This window comes from Spermophilus citellus (assembly GCF_964194105.1).
Source record: "Spermophilus citellus genome assembly, chromosome: 9".
In the NCBI taxonomy this organism is placed as follows: domain Eukaryota; kingdom Metazoa; phylum Chordata; class Mammalia; order Rodentia; family Sciuridae; genus Spermophilus; species Spermophilus citellus.
In genome coordinates, this window is record NC_138191.1 from 90,232,178 (window position 1) to 90,260,013 (window position 27,836).

The 27,836-nt window shown below is 39.9% G+C and overlaps 1 protein-coding gene across 3 annotated transcripts in view; it reads right to left on the bottom strand.

Annotated features, from left to right (window-relative positions):
- Nucleotides 1-27,836, bottom strand: part of NFIA (nuclear factor I A) — a 356,321-nt gene that overhangs the window by 87,897 nt on the left and 240,588 nt on the right. For all 3 annotated transcript variants that reach the window (XM_081306357.1, XM_081306356.1, XM_081306355.1), the window contains 2 exons: nucleotides 17,472-17,589; nucleotides 11,415-11,542 (listed from right to left, as the gene is read on the bottom strand). In XM_081306357.1, the coding sequence (XP_081162483.1) occupies nucleotides 11,415-11,542; nucleotides 17,472-17,589 (246 nt within the window). The remainder of the gene's footprint in view (nucleotides 1-11,414; nucleotides 11,543-17,471; nucleotides 17,590-27,836) is intronic.

Here is a 27,836-nt window from a genome sequence, read left to right on the forward strand (position 1 = left end):
TGGAGCTAATGATTCATCCATTTTTCTCCTTGTCTTTCTTGTCCAAATTTTAAAGTTTGGTTTTCCTTCAAACTAAAAACTGCTCATGGCCGACATTTTCTCTGGAGTCATGCTTTAACACTTCTTTTTCAAATTCACACCTTTTTTTTCCTTTTGGAACCCAACACAAGGATCCAATTTTAAACAGACAACTCCATACAGGCCAATCAGAATGGCTTACTAGCTACATACCATCTTTCACAGCTTTTTCTACTCATGTGATGAACTTTATTTAGCACCTGAGAGGAAAAGGTCTTCATAAAAGATAAAACCAAGAAAGCAAAACATGATCGGCCCTGCAACGAGGTGGCTACCTCCAAATCAAAGGACTATTTCCATGTGTCGAAAGGGAAAAATTAGGTTCCTCTTTATTTTTTCCCCTTCACTCACTAGCTCACAAATGGCAATTGCTACCAACACTGTCTTTGAATGTGAAAGACAACCCAACATGGGTATTGGATTGACGTTATTTACTAGACTACTCCCACAATGGAGAGTTGATTATGTCCCTGCTTTTAGTCAACTCTCAAGTAGTCTGAGTCGCAGATAATGACATTTATGATACATTATGTTTCTCCCAAAGTCTCCAAATGTGTGGCTAGTACAAAAACTTATATGACCCAATATAAGGGCTATGTGTTACAAAGATTTCTTTTCTTTTAATTTAAAGGCCTGTTAAGGCTTCAGCACTGATGGACAAACTCATAAAAATATCAAGCACATCAAAAGGATAAAAATTACTAGTTAAGTCTTTTGAGGATAAAATTTCTGAAGGGGGAAAAAAATCACCCACTGGAAGAAAGAACTCAAAATTAGAAGCAGGTGTCGCCATCATGAAGTGATAAATATCAAAGAATAACTGGCCCTGAAAGGCATTCCTAAGCATCCTTTACTACTTTTAATCCTTACACATGTATTGACATCAGAACATATAAGTGCTGCTTATATAAATTCCTAAAAAGTGTCCAAACATGAGAGATCCTGCACAGCCACTCAGATAAACCCTCCCTTCACCTGGGTTCATGCCACGGCTGAAAGGCAGATGGCAAATTCTGCTGTGCCCCAATACTCACTAATCTGGGAAGCTAATCATTGTGAAGCGATTTCCATATTGGACTAGCTAACGTAGCAGAATAAACTGACTACAGAGGATGCTTCTGAAGTGGACACTAAGCTGCCATCCCTGGAATTTCTTAGGACTTGAGAGCACTTCCAGCCAGTCAAATGGGAATGTCAAGAATATGTGTGTTTCCTCCTGCACAAAGTGGAAGAACTCTAGAGATGGGAATGTTTGTTCAAATAATAATAATGATGCTGGGCCCCCATTAAAAGGTGGAATCTTAGAGCATTTAATTACATCCTGAAGGTCCATAGCTGTGTTAACCATCTCCAAAAGGGGCTGGAGGTGCTAGACCACGAGCAGTTTCTCACTCCCAACAGACCAGAGAATCAAGAGCCACAGTATTCTGCATTTAAAAATCCAAAGACTTCAGAGAAGCTGCTAATTGATTAATAAGAAATTTGGGTCAGTAATACTTTTATTTTGAAGAGAAGCCAAAAGACTGTATATTTAGTGGGTTTCATCATTTTAATTTTTCATTAAGTTTAAGAGACATTTCAAAATAAAGTAACTTTTTCATTTTTGAAGTTTTCTCCCATTTGAGAGACATATTTTGTGATTCAGTGCTGGAGGGAACCAGCTCTCTTTTGGCACTTAGTGTGCTGTTAAGGAATCCACCAGGAAATAGTCCCTGATTTATTACATCAGTGCGAGCATTTCTCGTCATCTTCTAGGATGTAATTCACCCATCCTCTTGAAATGGGTGCCATGTCTTTGATTAACTGATGAGCATATGATGTACCTAAAAATCCATGGTTAGATAGTGTTGAATAAATAGGCCTTGTCATAATCCTCTGCTGAGCAGGAAAGCAATTGGGACTTGCAAGGCTCCACCAGAACCTGCTCACAGGCCAGGCAGAACAGCTATGGACTGCAGGCATCAGCCTGGACCAACGGCTTCTTTCTTCCTTCCTCTCATTCCCCATGTAAAGCCCCTTACTCTGGAGCACTAAAGAACTCCCTTACTGAAAACATCAATGGCCAAAAAAAACTTTAGTCCCACATAAACTGATGTGTTACACTTTGGATCCAGGGGTCAGAATACAGCCTGTTTGCTGGAGGAGGGTGGCACTGTCTTGGACCTTCCCAGGGATTTCCTGGCATGGCAGCCTCACACATGCTTCCTGTGGGTCAGGAAAGAATAGGCTGATAGGGAGAAGAGGTGGGAACAGGGGCAAGCTCTCACTGCCCTGAAGCTCCAGCTCTTCTCAACATACGCAGAAGAGGACTGTGGGGAGGTCAGTGGATAAACTGCCAGCTTGATGATGCACCTGGCACTCTACATGTTGAGCCAACATCCTGGCGCTTGTCTGTCCAGCTACCCTCCTGCCTTCACAGGGCTGTAAGCTCTTTGAGGGCAAGCACCATTTGGCTTATTTTTACATTTCCTGTATCACCTTGCACAGGGCTTGGTGTATAATAGATGCAGCTCTATACAATAGGCTTTCAGTTAAATTTTATAGAATATTAATTCATATAGTACTTTAGAGTTTTCAAAGTATTTACATATGTAATAAATGTATATGTATGCATAATATTTCTTTAAAGTGTTATGGTTTATTAAGTATAGACTTTACATAGAGTAAAAATACCCCACATATAATGGCATGCAGAGTACTTTGCACACAGATAGTATTCAATAAGTGGTAGTTCTTATTTTTACAATCATCTCTTTTCATCTTTTCAAAGCTAAGAGTTAGAAGGCAGTGCTGTTTTGTTATCCTCAATGTTTACATATGAGGAAGCAAAAATTCAGACTAATTTGCTAAAAATCCCTGGCTTGCTCATGGTAAGATATGAGAATTATAGATTTTTTTTCCCCTTAATTTGTACTCTTTTCTCTTTAGAATAATTCTCTTTTCCTCTTATTATCTCCTCTCCAGCAAGCCCTCAGAGATTATTGTGATTGAAATGAAATTTGCTTTCAAGCTCCTCCCTACCATAGCTGCCTCCCAGCCATACCATGAGCCAGCACTTTGCTACCTCAGCCACTGGGCTGCTGCTGAGGATGGGGACAGGAGCAGGGCAGGAGGAAGATTTCACATGTAAACCTAACATCTAAGCTTTATCTCTTTCTTCCTTCCATTCTAGAATATTTACACAGCCCCATTTTCAAACATGAAATTAAAAATTTGGAGATTTGGGTAATTTATTTATTTATACAAGACCAGCTGAAAGGCAGCATTTGTTTTCCTGGGAGCCTCCCCATTTGCAAAATTGTGCATCTGGGTTCTCTGATGCAAGTACAGCTACACTCATTCCCTCAGCAAATGCATGCAGCTCTCTGCTTTCTGAGAGCTTCATCACATTCAAAGGACAAGATAAGACATGTGTGGTTTCCATCTTATTATTTATTTATTTATTCAACAAATATTGATTGAATGGTTACCATGTTGCCAGGTACTGTAATAGGCTTTGGGAATAAAAACAAAAATTTTGTTGATCCTGCTTTTATCAGATATGTGAATAGGACACACACAACATAAAAGCACATGTGTATATGAAAATAGTTCTTTTCTTCTAACAGGTAATGCTTTAGACTCTAATTACAAGAGGTTGTTTTAAGCCCAGTTCTAGTGTTAAAAAAATAGATTTGATAAAAAAATAGGGCCATTTTTGAAGAGTGGTTAGAGTGCTCATTTTGTAATATAAATTTACTGTTGTAACCCCCTTTTTAGGTGAAATTTCTCTCATAAAGAAGGGTCATTAACAAACAGGTCCCTTGTTACTGAACCAATGCTCCCTGGCACACCAGTCTCTAATGAGCAGGTGCCAATACTAAAGACATAATGGAAAAGAATATTGTCACAGAGAGATGCTTTCCCACTGCTGCATAAATGCAGAAGAAAAGCCAAGACATTGATCTTATGGCAATGTTCTGTAACAGTGACCATTCCCATTACGGCAGGAGATTGTGGGAGATTTAATCATTTTCCCTAATATATGCTAGCGCAGCAGAGTGTCCATGATCAATGTACTACCGCTACCAGGCTGCTGCCTTTTTATTGGCACTGATAATGGGCCTCCTGTGTGTCTCAGCCAGAAGTCCATGTTGGTCAACTTCCTCAACTCTCACAACTGATGGATGACGGTGGCAGTCAAATTCAGACTGGCAGAGTTGTGAATCCAAGGGAACCTGATATTTGATTTTTTTTTAAATTATAATGAACTAACACAAGTCTGCAAAATTCAGCTGTGATCCTAGTGGTTGAGACATTGAACCCTACCTGCAAATGCCCTGGGCTACTGGTTGACCATATGTTTACCAAATACTCGTCTACAGGTGCCTGCCTTTAAGCAATTTTTTTTTAAATGTATTTCTTTACTTAATAATTGTGATAGGAACAGAGGGCATACTATTAAAGTACTTTATTTTGACTTCAAAAATGAGAACAACTTACTCTTTGAAAAAAATTTTATCTCTGAAAGAAGTTTATCCCTGAAAATATTTTTTTAAAAAATTAACTACAACCAGAACCGGGGTTGTAACTCACTGGTTGAGCGCTTGCCTCACATGTGTGAAGCCCTGGGTTTGATCCTCAGCACCACACAAAAATAAGTAAGTAAATAAATAAAAATAAAGATTAAAATAAAGACTACAACTAAATTTTACTATTTATTTATACTTATCAAATTTGACTTTAAAATGTTCATTGAACTGCTGAAATTTCCAACATTTTGGTTAATGAAACTCTGTTAATAGTTTGATAATACCAATATAATTATACCAGTATAATTATAAAACAATATAGTCAGACTATGCATATTAACTATAATTTAATACATTAGAATTTTGAATATTTTTGTGCAGGAGAAAATTTAAGTAGCCTCTTACTCCTGCATTCAAACACAGTACTAAATTTCACTCTAAAGTGCTATCATTTCATGTCTTTATTTTAAAAAACAATAAAAAATTAGCTATATTTCAGACCTGCTGCAACTGACACACATGTTTGTGCCTAATTCAGATGGAGTCTCAACTCTGGAAGTGGGGCCACCTGGTAACCCGGGAAGCCCACAGGACCCTTGGGAGAAGCCTTCAATTTCAGGTACATGAAGAACCTGAGGAAGGTTCACAGGACAGTCAAGGAGCTACCTTGCAACCAAGGAAGAAATATGTATGAAGAAAATTCAAATTTATACATAACAATTAAAAGGTTGGGATATCAAATCTTATGTTCAAGCATGTGAGCATTTCTCAGTTGGGTTACAATCAAAACCCAGTTTAACTGCCATCTTTTTAGGAAACTGTCCCCAACTCTTCAGCCAGATTTAACACTGCTTAACCTTGTCTGCTTCCCACTACTGTCAGCTGGGTGAGCTCTGTATCCCCAGTAATCCCGCTGAGGATGGTTCACATGATCAGAAGATGTTAACTTTACAAAGGACTTTGGCTTTCAATACACCATTTGATTTTCCTAACTTTGTGAAAGAAACGGGACAAAAACAACAGTGGGTAATGTTGGCGAGTAATGACTAACACTTGAAGACAGTCAGAGGTTTGCCCTTGGAGACGTGCCCTTGACAGAGTCATCTTTGTATCCACTTTAGGATGTGCACATAGTTGGCACTTACTAAAGATTCAATGACTTGGCTTGATTTGAATTATAATGATTAGGTGACTATCCATTCTTCTTCATGCAGAGGCACTGAAACTGGAGGAATATGAGAGAGATGAGAGAATTTTCTTTCTGATAGTGAGGAATCTGGTTTCACTTGTGTACGATCTTCTCTAATCTGCAGGAAGATAGGTCAGATCTCAATTTTTCTAGAAGAGCTTTAAAGACACTCACACTCAATCTTGGGAAGAAGGTCAGGAGCATAGTGTTTAATGTTCAGTGGCTTCCAGAGAACCCACCTGGAAGCTACCGTGGGCAGCTTCTGTCAGTACTTTCCATACCTGAGTGTGCAGAAGCATCGCCTACAGCTCTTGTTGAGATTCTGCGGTCCAGGTGGGGTCTAAGATTCTGCAATTCTGAGAAACTCTGTGTGGTTCTCAGGTACAGGTCCTCAGATGACCCTGACTGACATGGGTCTAAAATGTCTTATACAGGTGTTCTTTACACGTGTGTAAGAGAAAATGTGAGCAGTTTCTTGAAAATCTTTGACATAAGTAAATCAGAGAGGTGATCTAAACTACAAAAAAAAGTGTTCCACACAAAGTTTACTCTTAAGATTCTTGACATAGGGGGCTGGGGTTATGGCTCAAAGGTAGAGTGTTCGCCTAGTTCACATGAGGCACTGGGTTCGATCCTCAGCACCACATAAAAATAAAATAAAGATACGTATTCAACTATAACTAAAAAATAAATATTTTTTTAAAAAGATTCCTGACATAGTTCATCATAAAAATTATCATTAAAATTATCCTAAAAACAGTTATATTTTTACTGACAAATAATTGTACATATTTATGAAATAAAGTGTATATATACACACACACACACACACACACACACATTGTGTAATGCCCAAATTAGGGTATTTAGCATATCTATTATAGTTATAATTTCTTTGTGGTAAGAACATTCAAAATCCTCCCTTATAGTTATTTTGAAATGCACAATATAATATTTTTAACTCCTGTCACTCTTCTGTGCAATAGCACATATTTCTATTCTCTAACTTGATTTTGTACCCTCTGGCCAATCTCTCCTCCATGCTGTCCTCCCCCTATTCTTCCCAGTCACTACTAACTATTATTCTATGTTGTAATAACTTATTATTATTTTTAAAAAGTCTGATTCATTTAAGGGAACACCCTTTAAGGAAATACAGTAATACAGTAACACAGTTTGATATACTACTACAGGTCAACAGGTCCTTGGCTAAGCCTGAGACATCATTTTACTTTCTACTTGCTAATAACTGGCTTCAACTGAAAGCCTGCAGATCAAAAATATAGTAAATATTGACGCAGAAAGGATTACTGGTAGCAAATTCTGCTTTTAAATTTATTAAGAGCACCCAAAATTCTCTGCCTCATGACTTCATTCATTTAATCAATTAGTATTTGTTGAGAACCTATTATGTGTTACATACTGTTATGAATAGTAGTGATACAGTAGTGGAAAAGACAGACTAAGTGCTACTCTTATAAATCATATATTCTAAACAATATTAGACAACAACAGTAGAGAGAAGTGTGAAGAAAGGAAAGCAGTGTATGGATTATGAGATGAGTGAGGGAGAATCAGTAGATATTTTAGATTGGTAAGAGCCTCCATGATGAGGCATTATTTGAACAAAAACCTGAATGCCAATAAACATTTGATATCATAGATGAAAATGGTAGATATTTCACTTTGTTAACAGTTGCTTATACATAGTGTTCTATGTGCATTCAGTAGTCCAAATCCCTTCCCGGGCTGGGGTTGTATGATAAGGTTTGGGATAAGAAAAATGGAAAAAAAACTGGGGATTTGCAGCTCTTTCTGATGAGTTATTTATTGTTTGCTTTTTAAAAAAAAATATGTTTTTAACTTAAGTACAAGTCCAGGACAGGAGACTTTAACATGCAAGCATAAACATTTATGGTAAATGAGATTATTGAGTATAGAAGACAAAATTTACACTCTGAGGTCAGATTTGGTTTGAAATATGGCTTTTGGATCCACAAGTTGACTATCTGTGTGGGTTTGGGCAAGACACTTAACCTTTCATGATTCACAGTTTTCACCTACAGAGTGGCAGAATCATTAAATCTTGCATATTTTAAAGGAGGTTACTGAAAGGAAAACTGGTACACAGTAGGTACTCAATTGTCACTAGATTTTTACCAGATATATGAAAGCATCACACATAGTGTCTGACTTAATACAGGCTCCTGCTTATTGGCTTCCTTCCTATTTACTTGCATTATCGGTTTCTTAGCAAGTTTTCATTTGTACAGATAAACAAGAGTTGATGGTATATGCATTTTTGCTTGATAGAATTTCATAGGACTCATTTCATCAGTGCATGATTAGCTTCAAAGCTTTCGAATCCAACCCATCTTGGAGATAACTGGGAAATGAAACTAAGTGGAGGGAACAAACGCAGCATTGTAAGAGAAGCAAAAGTCAGCCCGAGGTTGTCTAATGTTTTCAAACTAACATCATCTTTAATCTCCTGTGCCCTTCTTCCCAGATAATAAGAGCTGTGCACTAAAAGTGCTGAGATAAACTAATGGGGAACAGGATACTACAACAGACGTTTGAAACAGCCCATGTAATTTACTGCATGTCTGGTTTGTTTTACTTTCCAAAGTCTTCCTGTTACTCAAGGAAAAGTGTCTCCTCTGGCAACCTTCGGCCCTCTGTTGGCCCAGGAGTCCTGGAAAGGTGGTGGAGGGCAGGTACCCAGATGCAGAACTTTGAGGGGTGTGAGCACAGGCTGTGCTTCCTGTGTTGCATCTGAAGTATGGACAAAGTTTCCTTTGTACTTGAGAGAATTATCCCAAAGTAGGCAAACCAAGAGGCTGCCAGTGCATTCGCATATACATAATTCTCAACATATTTCTGAATGTAATTTACATGAGTGAACCACTAAAAGCCTCCTACTCAATTAACTGTACCCCTGGGGGAAAGCTATGCAGGCCCAGATCAGTGTGGGAACAACATAAAGGTGTTCTCTGTGCCAAAAAGGGGATTGGGCTTGATGGAAAATCCCCCAAAAAGGACCATCTGGCAGCATAAATTATCCATTTAAAATGGCTGGTGTGAGTTAATGACACCAAAGTCACCATGAACATGTGCAACATCCTTCAGTTGAGTTTTAATGTCCCCTCAGGCCCTGTTTCAATTATGACTTTCTATGCTGAATATGGCCAAATGTAAATTTATCCATGTCCCCCCGCCCCAGCCCCCACAAACATATACCATGAATTGCATTTTTATTTAATGAAATGAAGACATACAATGGACAGTCAGCCCAGGAATATAATTGGGGGCAGGGTGGCGGGGGGTTCTAGAAGAAGAACAAGAAGAGGAGGAAGAGGAGGAAGAAGAGGGGATGAAATATATAATTATATTCCACTTTAAGAGGATTCTGTCATTAAACTTGAGTTAATGACTACAAAATATATAGGTATTGAGATTAAAATGTATGATCCTATTTTTGAATCATAATGTGCAGATAGAAATAGGAATTATTCTAAATAAAAGAGTCACTGGGTCAAAGTACTCTCCAGTGAACCGACCCTCATGGTCTGGAACCCACCCACCCATAGCAGTCTGGGTAGGGGAAGAGAGAACAGCCCCAGGTGAAGAGCTGTGAGCACATCAACACATAATGTGGCATCAGTGGGCACGAAGTGCACGGGTGCAACACTCAACCACAAATGGACAAACCTATATACTTGATTCTGATTTTCACTGAAGCAGGTAAATTGGCTAGGACTAATTAGCCTTTTAAAAAGAGTTCAAAGAAGTTTTACATCTTTTAATTTTTTAATAGCACATAAACTTTTCATTGGCGCTGTGCTGAGGTCATGCTGACGATGCAGGTAATGGCAACGAGCCGTCAGCGTTTTGTTCTCATTTAGGCTGGCTTTATTTCGTAGTCACTTTAGGCAACTGACGTGACTGGAAGTGCAGAGAAAAGCAGAGGTGTGACCTTCATAGAAGAACCACCACACTGTGAGCGCTGTGCTGGTATTAATTAGAGAAAGAAGGCACTGGAGGCTAACATCATATCCCTGCATGTCCTGAACCACTGGGTAGTGGTCTGTTCGTGTGCCTGTTTCCCACCCTTGATCACAAAGTCCCTGAAAGCAGGAGCCACAGCCTCCCCATGTTTCCTGGAGTTCCCAGAAACTGGCATGGTGCACTGTACAGGAAGATCCAGGGAACATTGCTGAATGAGGGAATGCGCTCAGTGGGAGGGTTATATGGGAAGCGAGGCAGAGAGAAATGTGGGCAGTTTCATAAAGGCAGCAAGATAAAAGACTCTGAGCAGTAGGGCCTCAGGTTCTTAAATTTGTTTTTAATCATGCACAAAAACGAACTTGTGGAAGGAAGGATGCACTCCTGTGAATGTTAAAACTTGTGCAGATGACTGTAACTACTACCACAATCACAGTGCAGAAGAGCTCCATCATCCCCCAAATCTCCCTTCTGGTACTCCTTTATAGTCAGACCCTCTGAGGGTTGTCTTTTGAAAGAATGTTGGGGAGGAGAGGAGAGAAGTAGGATTTGAAGATGAAGGGGTTAGTTCAAAGGATTTTCTTGGTGCTTGTCTGCTCTTGCAGGGAATTGCTCTGAGACAGGAGTGAGGAAGGATGGTCAGAGAAGTTTTTTCCATACTTACTTTGCACTGGGTATAATTCTTGGATGGATTATGCATATTACCTTACCTAATCCTCAAGAGCACTGAAACAGCTATTATTACTGTCAGTTTATACAAATGGGGACACGGGCTCAGAAAGGTTAGGTTAGTTGCCCACAATCACATAGCCAGCAGGAGCTGAAGTCAGGATTACACTCTAGCTGATTCTAAATCCCTGAGTCTCTCCTGCATACCCATTTGACTTGTCGTGGTGGCTTGAAAGGCACTGGAGAAAATCTCTCCTCACGCACATCAAGGTCAGACATTGATTAAGGTTTCAAAAAGCTTATGCTGTTAGAATCATTCATATTACTCTCAAGACTCCAGAGCCAAGACTAGACAACCCCAGGAGGCTGAACCAGCAGTCATCTGCCTGGGTTAGTACAGATGGACATAAAGATAGCTGTTGCATTAACAAAATGTTCACAATGATATCCAGTAATAGAAAAAAACATAACAAAGTACCCTTATTTTAGAACTCCAAATGTAACTGGCAGCCCAAAAACTCATTCCTCTCCTCCCTAGTGTTCCCAACCTGATTGAAAAGTAGATAGCTTTTATCACGATTACTAAAAAAATAAATTTAAAAAATTAACCAAGAGGTATGTAAGTATAAAACAAAATCACTGTATTCCCAGCTTCTTGGGAGAAGGAGGCAGGAGGACTCCTTTGAGCCCAGGAGTTTTAATGCCTTCTCAAAACAAATGGACAACAACCACCACCTCCTAAAAAATACAAAAACAAAAGCCAATGGAATGCTGGATCATAGTGTGGCTGAAGACGTGCGCATAGAAAAGCACACACCACTCCCACATCAGCGGAGCTGCTGCTGATCCGGTACCTCGGATCATGATGCAAGCACATGCTCACGTTATACAAGTATACCACCCAGCATCTTCTCTTCTCTCTCATACACGGCATGGGAAACCCTGCCTCCCCACCTGCTTACCTGGCTCCACTTCATGCCACCCACTGGACTGGCTGCCGCTGCCTGGGGAGCGTCCTTGGCCTGTGTAGAACGGCTCCTCACCAGGACTGTCCATTTCATCCTCCACAGACTTCAGGCGCTTCGTGGAGCTGAAAGAACAAACACATGCGTGTTTACAAGCAATCCAAACCACCTTTCTCTTGGACATGGCCTCTCAGGTTGAAAGAAGGCCAAGGGAGGAAGCAATTGGGCAAGTGTGCATAGTTCTAGAACTCTCTTTAGGCTCTTGTTTAGTTGGGTGAGTCACTGGAGGTGGAACAAAGTCTGGGGTCTGTGTTGTTCCAAGTGTCTGCGTTCGTTTTTTATTGTTCCTTAAGTTGCTGCTGCCCATCCTGTGCCTTTGTGCTTTGAGGAACTGGTGGCTGGCTCCAGCTCCTGCCTCCACCTGGAAGCAGTAAACCCACATGTTTCCTATCTCCACGGGTGGTGGCTGGGGTTGGCCATCTGCAATGTACCTAGACATCGATTCAGTCCCTGCTGGATCCCCAGAAAGGGTTTTTTAAAAATCAGGGCTCATAATCCTTTTGAAAAAGCTTGGACTACTTTTTTTAAATTTTTTATTTTATTTTTTTTTTTTTGCACATTTTCTCATCTTCAACTTGGATTTGTTCATTCAAACAGTATTTACTGCACAGCTAAGTAGCCTGGGTATTGATCCAGACACTAGAGCAAAAATAGTGAACTGCAAAGATAAAACACGAGGAAGGACTGTACTATCTCATGAGAATGAAGGACATGGACAGTACCCTGGTGACTTTTATGCCATTCCAGTACCCAGTGATTACTAAAATGAAGTTTTATTCCATCAGGGTAAAGACTTCTGTTTTTTGGAGAAGTATGACTGAGGAATTTCCAGAATGCATCTCATTTTCTCCATTTGAAGGGCTGGATTTTTTCTCCCAGGGTAAAACTTCAGGAGTGAAAAAGTAGTGACACATAACCTGCTTCTGTTCTTGTTCTAGCTGCCTCAGCAGAGGGGGCCACCAGCACAACGATCTTATACCCGGTAGGAGAGCTCACTGGGGAACCACCTCCTCACATGTCAGGGTACAGAGTTGTTCATGGGCTTCATTCACCGTTCACTCACTGTGTGCCTCCTATGTGCCGGGTGCTGTGCTAGTGCTGGGATACAGGGAGGAGCTGGACAGGGCACCTGCCTCCATGAACAGAGACAGAGAAGCAAACAAAACTGCTCAAAGAGGTATTATGAGGGTCCACATATAGAAATGGGGGTCATAGTGGAGGAAGGAAACACTGAGACTCCTGGAGGCCACCGAAGGCCTTCCAGAGCAGATGGCTCCTGAGCTGTCTCTGAGTGTTGAGAGACCAGGAAGAAGAGGAAAGTGCAGGGACAGGCCATTACATGGCTGAAGCACCACTGGAGCAGCCTGATGGTTCTGGAATATTGACAGCATCCCATACCCATTTGCATACTGCCATTTTCTCAAGCCCCATAAGTTTCCTTTAATCTTGACATCCCTTAACATCCTTCCTTTGCCTCATGACACCCTCACGATCTGGAAACCTAAGGGTAAACATCTGGCCCCTCAAGGGCCCTCCTGGACCTGGCCCATACCCATTCTCTTTTGTGCCCAGGTCATACAGGTGACCAGATGCTTCAAAGATATCCCCCAGGAGGGAGATGTGTGTCAGGCAGAAGCAGCAGCACACCCAGCGTGTCACAGTCAGAACGTACAGCTGCTTGCAAGGCAGAGGCTGAAGGAGGGGCACAAGGGAGTAAAGGGTGGAGGTTACAGAAGGTATGGTGGGTCTGGACTTCATCCGAAAGCAATGGATTGTCCCTGAAGCCCTGTAGGCAGGGAGTGATACTGGAGTCATATCTTACAAAAGTGACTGATAATTGTGCAGAAAATGGACTTAGAAAGGAAAAGAAGGGCATACAGTATAGGGTCATAAAGACAGTTAGGAAGTTTTGCAAAAAAGTCTGAATTTGAAAATGTGGAGGGCCCCATGTAGGCAAGAAATTCTACTTATTAATGTTGGCATTCCTGCATTCTAAGCTGTTAAGTTCTATTCTCATGAAAGCTAGACCACAGGAACAATACATGCTAACTTGGTAACCAAAGGAAAGGCTTTTAATAGCTCATTCAATGTTCTCTGTTTAGCTTTACTTGAAGCTCAGTGAAAAATAGCCACTTGAAGAACTTTTCTATATTTCATGTAACTATATCTAATAGAAATTCTTTATGAGAAGGTACACTCAAAAAAGCCCCTTCCAATTCTGAAAAACCAGAAAAATCTGGTCTTTCCAAATGAATTTCTACTGTTTTCTTTCACTAGAAAATACAAATTACATAACATGTTGCTTCCCCTTCTTGTCTTGACAACCAGGAAACTCAGGGCCAGATTTAAGGGAAAATTCTTGGTTGAGGGTCCTGATATAATAATCTCACCTATTTTTCCAGACAGGTTGTGGCTTACCTTTCTATATGTAATATTACCTGTTGGATTGGGGTTAGGGCTATAGCTCAGTGTATAAGCACTTGCTTAGCAAGTATGAGGCACTGGGTTCAATTCTCAGCACCACATATAAATAAAATAAAAGTCCATCAACAACTAAAAAATATATTTTAAAAAATTACCTGTTGATTTTGACATTGAAAGCCATTTGAAATTGTTTTGAAAGGAGAAAGAAAAACTTCCTTATGCATCCTGACAAATAAAAAGACACGATCTGTATGTTCCAATGGGACTGTAAGATCTGCAGGGAAACTGATTATCTTTTTATTAATATTATTTTTAAATCTCTAGTGCCCACCGCAGCATCTGGTTATCAGCAGATGCTCCAAAACTGCTGCCTTGGGCTAGTTGCTTAGAAACTAGCCATATGAATACACATGACAAGGATCCAAGCATCATGACTCAATGGTATCAATCCCAAAAGGCCAATTCCATTGTTCATCATTCTCCTGTTATTAATATTTTTCAGAGTTTTTAAAGCTTTTCACTTCCTTGACATGCTCTAATTTCATACCCATGCAGGTATGAAATCCTCAAAGCAGAAGATGTTGCAGTTAGTTATCTGACACCTTAGTTTGAAAGCTAGGACTTTCAGGAGCTGATTACAAGATAAACATCTGGAGAGTAGATGTATGGAAAGGAGGTGAGAAAAGATCTGAGACTGAAGAAAGGCAGCAATACCCGACAGGGCAGGTAGGGGATTTCCAATGCAAAGTTTATGGATTTCACACACTTGATAGTTTATCTCAATGAAGCTCCTTAAAATTATATACATATTTTATCCTGGTTTTAAAACTATCTTTTCTATGATTTTGGAGATGTCTCCCTGAAGCAATGCAAAAGCTACAGAAAATACGCATCAATGTCCTTTACTTATTTATTTTTAGTTTTAGAAATAAATTTGTCCTTGATTTTTTTTTTTTTTTTGCTCTTTCCTTTCTAACTCCACTGATTTTATCCTCCCAGAAACATCTGAGGAGAACAGAAAAGTACCAGTAAGTTCTGTTCATATAAGGGAGAATGATGTTCCCCAAAGGAGGGGTCACCTCTCTTCTAATATGTGAAATTTGTTTCTGTGTTCCTAGAAATTCAACCTAAACATTAAGGGGAAAGTAATATTTGAATTCCTAATATTTCCTGAATTCTCGCCAAAAGGGAGGCCTTACTTTATATTCACTGTATGATAAAATGCCTGTTTCTTGAGTGTCCACAGTACCCTGAGAACTGAACATTTCCATTCACTAGGCAGTCTCTACCACCAACTAGGCTATGAAACTCCTAGGAGTTGCCTCTGTACTCAGAGTGTTGAGGACAATACCCTTGGGGCTTACTAGTGAGTTAGATACTGCTCTTAGGGGGACTTAAGAGTCCAGATCGGGAGCAAGACAGTACATACCTCAAAGATAGCAGCAGTAATTCAAGATAGCAAATGCTAAGCATCAAAGAATGGTGCAGATGCAGTGGTATTCAGTGTGAAAAGGCCAGTTCCGTAAGTTCCAACAGAACCCCAGTTTTAATGTAAACCGTGCCATCACTGTGACCTTGGGCAAGTTATTTAACTTCTCTGAGCTTTGTGCTGCTTCACTGTTTAAGTGTGATACTGTCTATGTTGTAAGCCAATGATGAAGATTAAACCAGATCAGGTATGGGAGGCACCTAATACTGCACCTGTGGCAGACCAATTAATATTGGCACAGCTTGGACAAACATTGATTGATTGATGAACTTTTCTATATGGAAATCTGGGATAGTCTTCTGGGCACATTTTCTAAACTGTACACAGATAATTCTGCAGAGTCTATGTATTCAAAGAATTTTTCTAAAAAAATCATCCTAGGAAGAACCTAATGAGAGTAAAACAAACATATTACTGAGTTATTAACTACTGATGGGGTTTATAATTAGCTCCTTATCATGGTTAGTTATTTGCAGAATATGAGAATGACACTAGCTTTTTAAATGACATTAATAACCAGCTTTCCACTCAGAGAGTCACAGCAAAAGATAATAAAACATAGCTGGAGAAGTGTGCGGATGGATGCGAGGTGAGGAACACTGGGAGGTACATGGGACATGTGCAGCACACATATGAAAAACAAACAGCCCATAAACTTTTAAATTAATCACTGCCCACAAGTATTTGCAAAGCTTTTTCATGTTGACTGAGAGCAGTTACACACAATGTCTCTTCCCTCAGCAAACATTCAAAATCCTCAAAGTGTATTAATACCCAAATGTACTCACGATCTCTTTCTTCTATTATAAATGCACTTTGGATTTGAGAATGATTTTTTTTTCCTAAGGAGCCGATACTACAGTGAATTAAGGGGAACATTTAAATAACATCAAAGACGCTGCTGGGATCTGGTTCTATTTAGCAAATAACTGTTTCTTTAACTGCCTTCACGGTATTAGAAATGGCTAAGTTGACTTTTTTAAATTAACAAGGTTTAAAATGCTGTATATAAAGGCAAAATAAGAATATTTACCAAGGAAAATTTCTATAATCTGGGCATTGTTTTAAATCATAAAACTCTGGTCTTGCTTTAGGAAAACTATACCTTTGACAAACATTTTTCTGCAAAATACACAAACATGAAAGACTGTTCTGCACCGTTCTTTCCTTGTCACAGTCCAGTGCTAAAGCCAATTTGTAAAAGAATATTGTGGGTTTAATGCCTAATCCCTTCCCCTCTGGTACAGGTTATCTAGAGACAACAGGATCTGCAAAATGCTGCATTTGGATTTTGGCTTTGTGACCCAACTTAAGGAGCTCAATAACCCTGCAACTGGGATCAGGCTGTGCTCTTCTGCTTCACCTTTTTAAGGTCTCCTGGAACATCAGAGTCTGTGGCCTGGTCCCATCCTGCTGCCCAACTGCATTTGCTTTTATTACCTCACACCAGGATATCAAATAGGTTTCTCTTAGGGCAACCCCAATGGACTGGATTTGAGACCTTTGGAGGCTCAGTAGGAACAGAACAGAGACTGAGCTGTACTATCTGCTATGGGAAAGGGGACTAGGTCTGTGTCACCAGAGTCCACTTCCTCACAATAAGCCAAAGCCCACACCCTCCTCTTCCCTGGTCAAGTGTGCCCTTCCTTTCCAGGGAAAATGCTTACGTTCATTACCCGCCCTCCCTCCGTGTCTTCCTCGTGTTCTCACATGACCCAGAATTCCATCCCTTTCTTCTCCTTTCTCACCAACCCTAACCAACATTCAGAGCTCAGCACAAGTCATACCTTTTGGGCAAAGCATTTTAAAACTCTTTTAGCCCATGACACAAAGTTAGCTCAGTGTTTTCAACTGTCCGGTAGATATGCAGGTATGTACACATGTAAATATGTATATATTTTTTTCTGCTTCACATGTGTTTGCCTTGTCTCCCCAATGAGACTGACAGCTTGCTGGAGCTGAACCCACTTCTTTGGTATTGTCTATTATTATTGGCACATTGCTAAGTGCCAAGCAGGCCCAGAATTAAATTCAAAGTGTGCAACTATGTGGCATAACTTCTTTAAGAGCCACAGAATTACCTCGTAGAGGATGTGCTGGGTAAAGACCTCCTCATTGCTCCTGGACTCATGCTGTAGTACGAAGAGCTTTCCAAATCTGAGAGAGAAAAATTGGGGCCAGTTCCTGCAGCTATTGGTGCTAGAATGAAAAAAAAAAAAGACAAAAAACAAAAAAGAAGAAACATCAGTTAAGTTCTGTGAAAAGAAGATCAATGAAAGTCTATTCCACTGTTTCATTTAGCACCTTTCCTTTTTGCATTTATCTCGGAAGCTTATCCAAAATAATAAGTAATCAACCCTGACTTCAAAGGAATGTTGACAATAAAAATAGTGTACACCAGAAAGGCATGTTTTTTCCTATCGTACCTTTCATCTTTTCTCTTTTTGATATAGTCAACTGTCACCAGTGTTATAACATTCCTGGACGCTTTAAACAAAAATGCTTCTCTGTGTTTTGGTCTTAAACTTTTCTTGAATGAATGAAAACAACATTCCCTATGCTTTTCTAACTTTGATCCTGACAATTTTTCCTCATCTATATTTTGGAATTCTGCTCTGAACTTTGGTGAGAGCAAATTTCTCTCTAGGCCACCCATGCCCAATGTCTTACGAGGTAAAATGTGCAACTCTTCCTTACTCTGGGATCACCTCAGCACCCCGCCTACCTCCTCACACTCGTGTTTGTCCTCCCTGGTAACTTATTGCCCACACCACAGTTTTTGTAACTAAAGCTTTACTGATCACTAGCATACTGTCATTTACGTATCATCTGTGATTGCTGTGCCACTGTAATATCAGAGGACATAGCTACAACAGAGACCATGTGGCCCACAAAGCCAAAAATATTTATTATCTCTCCTCTTATAGAAGAATTGGCCAAGCTCCGGTTCAATTTTGATAATATGTGGTTTTCAAGCTGATCCTCACTGAGATGTGATCCTCTGTATTTGTAAAAATGTCCTTTAGATGCCTTGTAAAAAATTTAGTGAATAAATAACATCTACCAATCCTATAAAACAACTTACTGTGAAATTATCATGAGACTACCTTAGTGCAAATAATCTCTTTTTTCAAAGATTATGCAAAAGCAAGAAAACAGACCCATATATTATTGTACATTGCACAGCGTTAATCCCTTATATGTAGAAATATAAATAAGTATAGGATAATATCCATCAGAAGAAAGAATAATTTAGGACATCGTGAACCAGGGATTTTCATAACCGAGGGCCTGTGCTGGATGAGGAGGGTAACTGTGTGAACAATATGGTCCCTCCATAAACAGCTCTAGAGGGAAAGTCTGGCGGATTAGTTTAACGACAATCTGAAGTCCTCTGACAGTTACTCCTAAAGTGATATAGCTGCAAAGAAGAGGGTGCCTAACCTAGCTTGGGACTAAGAGGTTCAAGTGAATAAAAAGGCCTCGAAAAATGTGATGCTTGAGAGCAATGCTGATAAGAGGAGGAGGCTCTATGCAATTGGGAAGAAAAGAGGGTTTCTCAGTAGAAGAAACAGCATGAGGTGTACAAACTGTTCACTGGATTTCTGACGTCCTCATGTGATCCAGCATGTAAGGCATGGAGGGGAGGGTGTGGCTGAGACTGGCTCAGGAGGGCTCTGGCAGACTTCTTTAAGGAGTGTGGATTTGAATCCAGCACATTCCCAGGTTTGTAAGCTATCAAGCATTTACCCTCCCCACTGTGAGTAGAACTGCTGGGTAATGTTGTCAAGCACCTGACATAATCCCTGACACCAGGAGGCAGCAAGTAAGAACTGGTCAAATGGACTTGCAGCTGCCAGAGTTTTACCCACTGACCAGAGGTAATGGGTGGGAATGCTACCACCAAGTTTGCACTGACAATCTTAAAGTACCACTCTTTCAGAGAGATGGAGGGTGGCTGAAGAATAGACTCAGTAAAAACAGAGAGGCCACTGGTGTCTTTTAAACAAGGTAAGATGGGCACGGGGTCTCAACACAAAGGGAGAAAAGGAGCCTGATGTAAGTTACTCAGAAATTAGAACCAAGAGAAGGTGCTGACTGTTGACTGTGTTGTAATAATGGGATTATTCCCGGGATCACTGCTCAGGAAACCGGATGAAGTGTGGTGCTGTAAGGAAACCGTGGAATCCGACGGTATGAGAGCACTTATTTCTAAGAATAAACACTGTGTGGTTTGATAATAGCAATAACCAAGCCTTAGTCACAACTGTCATTACATAAGAACAGTCAGTGTGAAGAAGTGGAAAACCCTGAAATCCACATATGCTTTTTGATATTCGAACCCACCTCAATGACAGGCTCTTAGGGAGGGAGGGCTTTCGTGCAAAATCAAATGACAATAAGTGTAAACAAAGTTCTAATTAATAATGTCACTCCATAATTGTCTTTGTATATTAAATTCATTTTATTAAATTCCTATTCTAGCTCATGGCATTTTATGTTTGTTTTGTGACTGCCCTGAGCCTCCTAGAACCCAGAGAGTCACACCTCTCCTTAACTAACAAAGAGTCGGGGACAAAGCCCCTCAGTGACAAAGCCCTGTAGTTAGATTTTCACAAATTTCAGAGTGGAGCTGAGGCCTCATCTGGGTGGAGAAGCTGCTTCATTCCCAAGTGTGGAGGGAATAGCAAGATCTTCTACAACCTGGCTCTTGGAAGGAGAAAGAAAGAGTGAGATGTGAGAGAGAAGGTCTGACATGGACTAAGGGGAGAAATTTCAAGCCCTCTACCTAGTGGTGAATATCAGCAGCACTTCTATTGAACTCTTTACCTACCCTAGAAAAGGTTCTTTTCTTTCAATTACCTTTTAAACATGTGAATAGGTGAAGGAACAAAAATGCAATGTGAATATGGTAGGCCCACCTCAGACAGATGAAAAAACCCAGTATGCTCACATAAGTGCTCCTTAGCTTGTCCCTGTCTTTACTTCCTGTGAGCCACTTAGTGCACTGTAATGGTAATGCAGGAAATGGCACTAGGTGGCCCAGCAGCGTGGTGCTCCTGCCCAAACGGCCTACTGGGTTGCTGGCGGGTAACTGAGTGCTTGGCAAACTGGTTTGTGCATGTCTTGAATTTTAAAACATCACTAAGTTTCTGAAATGAGACTGAGTTTCACAACCTGGGTTAAGTCACCCTACCAATACACAGACACAACTTTGCCTTCTTCAAGGGTCTACACAAGGGAACATAGCCCTGTTGTTGCCTTTGTGTAGATGTCATGTGGAGGGTCAGCCCATAGGGATGGATTTTGACTCAGTGACGCCGTTCCACCAAAGAGAAGACTCACACCTGAGGGTAGGAGTCCCTGTCAGAGTGTCCCTGCACTGGGCTTGGCATTCTCAGTGTCTCCAACCTGGATATAGGAGAAAGAGCCTCTGATGGGTCACACATTCCAGAGGTAGCTGCAGGCAGGCTTCTCTGAGTACCTGTAAGGCCACATTTTGATGGGCACTTTATTTACTACTAAATTGAATCCTCAAAACAACCTTCTCAGGAAAGTACATTTTCTAAATCAAGAGAACTAAGCCTCAGACTGAGGTTAAATAACTTGCCCTCTGTTAGAGAAAAGCAAAAGGGAGTCCGTGTTATAATTTAAGCATGTCTGCCCAGGGCCTTTCCTACTGCACCACACTAACTCTTCTATATAAAAACTGTCTTCAATGTAAGATAATAAAAAAGGCCTATGGTGTCTCAGTCCCTGAAATGTTTACGACTAAGTGGAACACTGAAATAACACCTGAATATCTAACACAACGTTGAACATGCTACATCTCACAGGAGAAATGCAAAGAATGTGTTGGGAAAATTCAGAGGAATCACTGATCCCACTGGCTTGTGAGATCAGAAACCGGTTGACGCTGGGAAGATTGGGCACTTATCCAAAGCCTTTGAAGGTGTGCAGATTTAGAGACACACAGGAGATAGGAGAGGCTTTCTAGGTAAAATGATGAAGCATAAGTTTGGAGATAGGAAGTAGAGTGCGTGATCTGTGGAATCCATGACAGTTTCTGAGCAGGTAAATAGTAATGGTTGAATGTGAGGAGCAGTAGCAACAGTATACAGACGGCATGAAAAAGGCTAAAGGTTCTAGAAGAAGGGAATATTGATGCAGGCACCCTAGTGAGAGGGAAGGGAGGCCAAATCTATGCTGTCCAGAAAGACAATAGACTTTTTTTACGATAGATACCTGATACTGCCTCCAGATAGTCAGCAGGCCTAAAAGACTTGTTCCTAACTGTACACTCTGAAAGGACATAAATAAATGATTGTATTGTTTTAACAAATATATCAATAAGATGTATGTAAAACAGTGCACTTCTTAGCTCACAGTGGCATTTTATCCTCTTTTTGCAAAATTAGGGAACTCATAAAATTTGTGAAGAGTTAAATGACTTGTCCAGTGTCAGTTAATTTCTGGCTGTCCAGAATATCACATTAGACTTCTGTGGCTAACAACTAACTACCTTCTGGTGGTTACAGAGATTATGTGGACTCTGCCAATTGAACATGGGGACACTAGACTGACCGCAAAAGCTTCATCCTGTTCTCCCATACATTGTGAAATCTGATTTTGCTGCATTGGCACTTGGTGATAGGCTTTATCATTTTTAAAACTCTCAGATGTAATATTTTCTTCCTAACTAGAGTGGTTTGCATTTTGAAGGCTCTAAAGATAGACACCATGTAGGATTAAAACAAAGTGCTAGTCCAGTACTGTGAGAGATTGTGTACAGTCCCATGCTTTCCAGTAATCCCCTGCCTAATTTGGTTAAGTCATTGAAACTCTTGGGTCTCATAATTCTAACAGTAATTATGATAAACATGAAAAAGTACCATTGTCACCATCACCCACCACTGTTACCATCATCACCATGGCAATTTATTAAATACCAGTTATAGGCCAGATGCTAGACTAAAATTTTGAGTATATCAACCCATTTAATCCTTCCACCACCACTAGGAAGGAACTGGGGCAAAAAGAGGCTAAGCAACTTTCCCAGGTCATGAGGTCAGAGGCCATACCACATGACCTTTAATCTTGCAGATCCTGGAGCTGCTTTTATGTTCCTAAACAGCTCACTGCAGTTTTGTGTACACAGTTGATGATCAATAAATATGCTTTGAATTAAGGAAAGTAAATAGTTATTCTCCTCTTTTGCCCCCTTAAACCTTAAACCATGCAAAAATGATACTCAGAGTTGTACAAATGGGTATAAGGAGTGGGGACGAGCTCCACATTTCTTAAGCATTATTGCAATGATTCTGGCCTGAAGTTCCACCAAGGAGTTTTTCTTAAAAGGTTAACTTTTGGAAATTGTATCTTTAGATGTTATTTCTAGTCATGCATCCCCCTCCTGTTGTCAGTAGAACATTCTGTGTCATTTCTTAATAAATGGTTTGCTATTAAGGAATCATTATAGTAATGTGGGCTATTGGAAGAGAGGGGTTACTTTAGTAGCCAACCCTCTTAATGACCTGCTCCTCTGTACACATTAGTAGCTGGATAAGGTTGTGGTTATTGAACTTCTGCCATCCACCAGAGACAATCTGCTCAGGCTTGCATTGTTGGAAACAGAGGAAAATGGAAGAAAAATTCTATCCAAATTTTCAAGTTACTCTGCCTGGGAGATGACGTGCACTGGGTTTATAACTTGTCCAACAGGAATCATCTGGGAGCATTAACTAAATGACTATTGTGTCCAGCCTATTGCTAATGGCACCTGTCCTCTTGGGCTGCATTCAATAGGATTCAATGCATATCCATGAAGCACTTTCAAGGCCCAGGCATGGTTCCAGAGCTCAAGATACGCCAGTGGACAAGATATATGAAAACTCCTGCCCTTGTGGGGTTTACATTTTAGAGAATAATCATCATCACTGTCCATCCCTCAAATCTGCATGGCCATTAAATAATATGGAATAACGGCAACAGATCCCTTCCCCAGGAAGACTATCAGGGTCTAGCATTCAATTTACAACTTATAAAATAACTGCAAAAAAAATTGAAGTGTGTTTTTCTTCTGATTACATAATTTAAGACATTCATTGAAAGCTTGTGCTTTGAGTCTGGCAGGGATGGGGGGTGGGGAGTCCAATGGCAGCACAGAGTTCTATGGGCCCAGAACAATTTAGTGTTGTTTTGCATTCCGGTGGCAAAGATCTTGTAAGAAAGTCCATGTCATTGGCACAATAGGAGTGAACATGGGAAAATACTTGTTCTTTCCATCAAAGGCAGAGTTGTAAAATGCATAATGCTATGAAAACTCAAGCAAATCTGGAATCATCATTAAAGCGAATTAACTTGGAAAGTAATTTATGGCAAGAAAATCCAACTCCTTTGTTATCTTCCTTTTACTGTAATATGCTTCCTGAACACTGCTTATGAGAGAGGGCTTTTAGAAAGGAAAAAAAAAAGTATAGTAAAATTAACTCATTTTATCAATTTGTGTTCTCTGCCAGAGTTTCCTGACTGTGGCTACAAGGGGCTGTAAAACTGATGAATTTGCATGGAAAAAGAAACCAGTGTAAGTAATTTGTGTAAGAGGTAACACGGACATAGACTGCTATAATTCAGACACCCTGCAGATAGCAGACTGCTGCAGTGTGAGCAGTTATGGGTTAGAAAAATGACCACACTGCAGTCAGTCTGACTTGAATGGAAATCAATCATAAAGGTACTTTCTCTGCAGCTTCTACGCCACAGTCTTCAGCAACTCCTTTGCCAAGCAGATTTCTGGTCTGTAAACCCTGTGCTGATCTCCTCTTTCTACCCTTGCTTTCTAAAAGATCTGACCAAATGCGGGCCAGGAGTATGGTTTTCCAAACAGGAACATAAAAGAAATACACTGAACTAAAACATGGATTTCCCTCTTGTGAAAATGAGCTTGCCTTCTATTAAAAGATTTAAGCAATGCTTTTTATGAAATGTAACATTAGGTGCCAAAAGTCAGCAGAATGTTTTTAACCCCATGAAGGCATCTGCTAACACAGACCACCATGTTCATACAACTACAACTTGTGGATACAAGGAGTGAATGTGTGTGTGTGTGTGTGTGTGTGTGTGTGTGTGTGTGTGTGTGTGTTTTGCCAGGAGGGGAAGAGGGAGTAATTGTTATTTTGATAAAATATTTCCATTTTATTAAAATGAGAACAATTCACTAATATCCTCTTCTGCCCCACTCCACATCATGAAGTTGGTTTATCTTTGACAGATAATTATTGTGAGTTTAATTTGTAAACCAGGCATAGTCTGGCACTTTATTGCCATAAAGAAAGCTCAGTCTTGGGTCTCAAGAAACTTAGATATATGGCCTAGAGGAAAGAACTTCCTCCTGCTTCCTTCTATATTCCTCTCAGCACACAGCATAGGTTGCTTCATATACTACACATGCAACAAATGTTTGTTCAATTGAACTACAATCATATGAGCTTGTTAATGAAACATAGCTAAGAATTAATACTTATTGACCTTTTATTACATGACAGGCAATGTACTAGGTGTTTTACTTGAGTGATCTCATTTCATCCTCACAATGCCCCTATGGAATATGTATTTGTATTATTATCACTTACAAATAAGAAAAATCAGCTGTGAGGTTTAGTAACGTGATCAATATCATACAGCTAAATAAGTAACAGAACAGGGATTTGAATGCAGGTATTTCCTACATTATCTGCCCAAAGAAATAGTGATAAAACCCACATATCTGGTCTCCCTGACTTTTCTTTGTCATGAACTACTAGGCAGAGGAATTGAATGACATTCAAATAGAAAAATAATTATCTCCTACCACCTAAGTGGCAAAAGTTCTATGCCATCCTCCTCCTTCTCACTTCTTTGTTTTTATGGGTCTTTGGTGTGAGAAGTGTCAGCTAGTGCTCCACTGGACATAGGGCCCTGACACTTGGTCTAGTGGAGCAGTCACGGAGGGGTGAGCAATGCTGAGTGATCTCCTGCATTAGTGGCTTCTGCCTTTGGGACTGAAATTGATTTTCTGCATTTTAGAGTATCATCTCATCTCGGCTTTTGGTTGAGGTCAAAAGTAGTACCCGTTTAGAATATAGCCTTAGCCACAGGATTCAGTCTTCCCTGAAAGGGTATGGATTTGATGACCTAAGATGTCTTTTCACCATGATGATCTATAAACCAGGGAAGGGCATCTACCCATGAGCCCCTTTGCCAAGAATACCCTGGGGACTATCTGACTATTAGCTATTAGGAAACAAACTATAACAACAGAGCCCCTTCCCAACAACATAGTAATCCAACTGTCTACAAAAATAATCAGTTTTCAGCATTTTCAAGAAGAACTGTTTTAACTTTTAAATCACACTTAAATCAAATCTAGGTTTACTAGAAAGCACTTTGTCAGTAATAACCTCCAGAATTATTGTTCATAATATGAGTAAAAGAGAAATTTTAAATACTTTAGAACTAAGTACTATTTTTAAAACTCTGATACAAATAGTCAAAACCTGGAAGGCCGTTTTAAAAAGTTAAAATTGTGTCAGTATTAGATTGAGAATTTTAAAGTACTTTGTTACCTAATAGAAACCCTTGGAGAGTAGCTTCCAAAATAATGCTGAAATAAAGGCACTGGATAAAAATGTGAAGAATAAGAATTTTCTGGCTTCCCACAGCAGATGTAGGGGCAGATGAAGGGTAGGATTGGCATGCTCTTGTTCTATTAGAATTATTAGCTCTGAAGGGGTCACTATGATGTCTTTTTCTAAATAGAACATAATACTAAAATTGTTCTTTTTAAACTTATATGCAGGCATATTTTTAATAATAATGCTGGCAGCGGTCTGTTCAAGGATCTGCTCTGAGCACACAGTGAAATACCAGGGGCAGAAGCTTCATTCAGGAATGGTCACAGTAGTTGCCATTATTGAGCATTTACAATACATCAGACATTAGATAATTTCTTACTTAATCCATATAACACTCCTGAGAGTTATTACTATTTCAGCAGGCAGACTTAGTCGCCTCACTCAGTTGAGACTTGAATATGCTTTGATTAACTAAATGTTTATAACCTATGAGGAGGACACAGCTCAAGGAGTTAAATATTATCCAAAGTTGTGTAGTTCATAAATGGCAATGTTTGATCCCTGACTCTATATCCTGAACTATCTTGTGATACCCTGCTGCCATCTTGAATATGGACTTTATATGTTATACATAGGAAGCATAAACAATGGATTACTTGGAAAAGATTAGAAATAGATGAACATAGAAATAGACACCATGACAACCAATTTGTGTGTTCATCAGGTATCATGTGTTTGCTTTTCCCTAGGTCAAATCTTTATAATAAGAGTATTCACAGTCTAGTAGATTTAATGGGAGCTTTAGCTGAGAACAGAGAACAGAGAACAAAAAGCCCTCAAATCCTGCCGTGAGAACCTTCACTGCCGGCTTTAACCAGAAAGGTGGTAGGAGTACAAGGGTAACAAAAGAGCCAGACCTTCACAAACAGCATCACCAGAAGCCCTGCTGACGTCATGAGCTCCTTCCTGCCCTACTTCTAATTTCAGCCAGTACAGTGGCCCATGATACAATGGCCAGGCTCCTATCCAGCACAGGAATAATGCACATTTCAGTTGGCAGGGCCAAGTCAGCTGAAGACAGCATCAGCCTAAGGGTGCGGCTGCCTCTCACTCTCCATGGGTGAGGAGGGCAGGAGAGGAGAAATCATGTTTGGCCACCCGTATTGTGAGCCGAGACTCAGAAGAAAGGGTAGTTTGATGTAATGATCCATTACTGCCAGGCCATTCCATTGGCTGCCAGCTTGACTAGCCAAGTATTCATCCCAAATATGTCAAGGAAAAAATCATACAACAAAACATCCTTCTGAACTAATTTAATTTCAATATTTATTTTGAAAATTTATTGAATTATAGTAAAGGAAACTCATTCAATTAAGCCAGTCAGACTGATGTTTTTCCTTCTAAGAGTGTGGCAACATTTATTATTGTGTCTCTTTATGAGGGGTTGACTAAAAGTAGAAAATGAAACAGTTGCAATGCCATAATATATTCAGAATAAGGTGGTTTGGACAGGAAAAATGCAATATATATATATATATATATATATATATATATATATATATATATATATATATATATATATGGTGCCAATCAGCATTTTAAAAACTGTATACTGGAGATAAACATCATACTTTTTTAAAGGGCTATCCACCCTTTTGTGTGCTATACACCATACCCTCATTCCAGAAGAGAAGAGGTGCCACTGACTTCTACAGAGACAAAATGTGTTATGTTCATTTTAAAATTACTAGTAGAGCCTGCTATTGACCATCTAATTATGCCGAGTTCCATTTATAAACATAGCTAACCACTAAGTTTATGGAGACTTTTTGT